Source organism: Nicotiana tomentosiformis, chromosome 7, assembly GCF_000390325.3.
Source record: "Nicotiana tomentosiformis chromosome 7, ASM39032v3, whole genome shotgun sequence".
In the NCBI taxonomy this organism is placed as follows: Eukaryota; Viridiplantae; Streptophyta; class Magnoliopsida; order Solanales; family Solanaceae; genus Nicotiana; species Nicotiana tomentosiformis.
Genome location: NC_090818.1, coordinates 78,780,422 through 78,783,918, shown reverse-complemented (window position 1 = coordinate 78,783,918; position 3,497 = coordinate 78,780,422). Strand labels below are relative to the sequence as shown.

Here is a 3,497-nt window from a genome sequence, read left to right as displayed (position 1 = left end):
TTTCCGATCCAATTGCTACTCCCATGTACAACCAGCTAGGGGTGGAGGACATGCGGGTAGAGGACGTCCTAGAAGGGGAGTCCAGGCCCGTTGTTATGCTTTCCCTGGTAGGACTGAGGTCGTTGCATCAGATGCTGTTATTACATGTATTATTCTGATCTGTCATAGAGATGCATCAGTTTTATTTGATCTGAGTTATACTTATTCGTATATGTCCTCCTATTTTGCTTCATATTTGGATATGTCTTGTGATTCTCTAGATACTTCTGTTTATGTTTCCACACCTGTTGGCGATTCTATTATGGTGGACCGTGTCTATCGCTCTTGTTTGGTCACTATTATAGGCTATAAGACTAGGGTTGACCTTCTGTAACTTAATATGGTGGATTTTGATGTGATTTTGGGTATGGATTGGCTATCTCTGTATCATGCTATTCTTGATTTTCACACTAAGACTGTGATGTTGGGTATGTCGGGGTTACTGATGTTGGAGTTGAGAGGTTCCCTGGGTCATGTCCCTAGTAGAGTGATGTCTTTTCTGAATGCTCAGCGGATGGTTGAGAAGGGGTGTTTGGCGTACTTTCCCTTTGTGAGGGATGTTAGTTCTGATACTCCTACTGTTGAGTTAGTTCCAGTAGTGAGGGAGTTTCCAAATATGTTTTCAGTAGACCCACCGGGAATGCCACCTGATAAGGATATTGATTTTGGTATTGACTTGGTGCTGGGCACTCAGCCTATTCCACCATACCACATGACCCCAATTGAGTTCAAGGAATTGAAGGAACAGTTACAAAATTGCTTGATAAGGGTTTCATCAGGCCTAGTGTGTCACCTTGGGGTGAACCGATACTATTTGTGAAGAAGAAAGATGGTTCTATGAGGATGTGCATTGACTACAAGTAGTTTAACAAGGTTTCTATTAAGAACAAGTATCCACTATCGCGTATTGATGATTTATTTGATCAGCTTCAGGGTGCTAGGGTATTCTTGAAGATTGACTTGAGATCGGGGTACCATCAGTTAAAGATCATGGCTTTAGATATTCCTAAGACGGCTTTCAAGACCCGTTACAGGCATTATGAGTTCTTAGTGATGTCTTTTGGGCTGACCAATGCCCCAGCAGCTTTCATGCACTTGATGAACAACGTGTTTCAACATTATTGGGATGCCTTTGTTATTGTGTTCATTGATGATATATTGGTGTACTCTCATAACCAAGAGGAGCATGAGCAGCAGTTGAGGATCATTCTCCAGACTTTAAGGGAGAAGAAGCTATATGTTAAATTCTCCCAAGTGCGAGTTTTGGTTAGACTCAGTGGAATTCTTGGGTCACGTGGTGTGCAGTAAGGGATTAAGGTGGATCCGAAGAAGATTGTGCGGTTTAGAGTAGGCTCAGACCTTCCACTGCTATTGAGATCCGGAGTTTCCTTGGGTTGGTTGGGTATTATCGCCGCTTTGTAGAGGGTTTCTCATTTATTGCAGCTCGACTGACCATGTTGACTCAGAAGGGTGCCCTATTCAGGTGGTCTAACGAGTGTAAGGAGAGATTTTAGAAGCTCAAGACTGGCTTGATTACAGCTCCAGTTCTAGTTTTGCCTTCAGCATATTGATACAGGATGGTAGGGTGTTTGCTTATGTTTCACGTCAGTTGAAGCTCCATGAGAAGAACTACCAGTGTATGATTTGGAGTTAGCAACCATTGTACACGGGCTCAAGATTTGGAGGCATTATCTTTATTGCGTGTCATACGAGGCGTTTACGAATCACCAGAGTTTCCAGCACCTGTTCAAGCAAAAAGGACTTGAACTTGAGACAATAGAGGTCGTTAGAGCTACCAAAGGACTATGATATCACCATTCTTTATCATCTCGGGAAAGTCAATGTGGTGGTCGACGCTTTGAGTAGGAAGGCAGAGAGTATGGGGAGTTTTTCTTTTATTCCAGCTGGGGAGAAACCGTTAGCTTTGGATGTTCAGGCTTTAGCTAACAGGTTCGTAAGGTTGGATATTTTGGATCCTAGTAGGGTTCTTGCTTGTGTTGTATCACAATTGTCCTTGTTTGAGTGCATCAAGGTGCGTCAGTATGATGATCCCCACTTGCTTGTCCTTAAGAACATGGTGCAACACAATGATGCCAAGTTGGTGACTATTGTGATGATGGGGTATTGAGGCTTCAGGGCCGGATTTGTGTGCCTATGTGGATGGGTTGCAGGAGACGATTCTTGAGGAGGCCCATAGTTTGCGGTATTCTATTCATCCGGGATGCACAAAGATGTACCATGATTTGAAGTAGCACTACTGGTAGAGAAGGATGAAGAAAGATATTGTTGAGTATGTGGCACAGAGTTTGAATTGTCAGCAGGTTAAGTACAAACATCATAGACTAGGTGGTTTGATTCAGAGGATAGATATTCCGAAATGGAAGGGGGAGCGTATCACTATGGATTTTGTGGTTGGGCTGCCATAGATCTTGAGGACATTTGATGATGTGTGCGTCATTGTGGAGAGACTAACCAAGTCTTCATGCTTTATTCCAACCATGACTACCTACACTTCAGAGCAGCTGGCTAGAATTTATCCTGGAGAGGTTGTTTGGCTGCATAGTTGCCGGTGTCTATTATCTCAAATTGAGGCACTCAATTTACATTGCATTTTTGGAGAGCCATGCATCGTGAGTTGGGCACACAAGTCGATCTGAGTATGGAATTTCATCCCTAGATGGACGGGTAGTCCGAGCATACTATTCAGATCTTGGAGGACATGTTACAAGCATGTGTCATTGATTTCGGGGTCAGTGGGATCACTTTTCACCATTAGCAAAGTTTGCCTACAACAAAAATTACCATTCGAGCATCCAGATGGCTCTGTTTGAGGCCTTATATAGAAGGCAATGTCGTTCTCTAGTTGGTTGGTTTGAGCCTAGGGAGACTATATTATTGGGCACTGATTTGGTTGTGATGCTTTGGAAAAGGTAAAATTTGATTAGGAGCAGGTTCGTACAGTGCAGTCTAGGAAAAAGAGTTATGCTGATAGGAAGGCTCGTGATGTGTCATTCATGGTGTGTACGAGGTTTCTACTCAGACTTTTGCCCATGAAGGGTGTGATGAGGTTCGGGAAGAAGACAAGTTGAGCCATCGGTATATTAGCCCTTTTGAGGTTCTAGAGAGAGTTGGTAAGGTGGCCTACGATGTTCCATGTGTTCATGCTCCGGAAGTATTATGGGGGTCTGTCACATGTGTTAGACTTCAGCTCGGTGCAGCTGGACAAGGATTTGACTTATGATTAGGAGCCGGTGGCCATTGTGGATAGGCAGGTTTGAAAGCTGAGGTTGAAGAACATTGCATCGGTGAAGGCCTAGTGGAGAGATCAATCGTCTGAGGAGGCGACTTGGGAGACCGATCATGATATGCGGAGCCGATATTCTCATCTTTTTGGCACTTTAAGTATGTCTCTATACTCATTTGAGGATGAACGTTTGTTTAAGAGGGGGAGAATATAA

General features: G+C 43.6%; 1 protein-coding gene across 1 annotated transcript; it reads left to right on the top strand.

The window, feature by feature from the left end:
- Positions 1-379: 379 nt before the first annotated feature.
- On the top strand, positions 380-859 carry LOC138895868 (uncharacterized). Its single transcript, XM_070180611.1, has one exon. The coding sequence runs from the start codon at positions 380-382 to the stop codon at positions 857-859; it is 480 nt and encodes a 159-aa protein (XP_070036712.1).
- Positions 860-3,497: the final 2,638 nt, after the last annotated feature.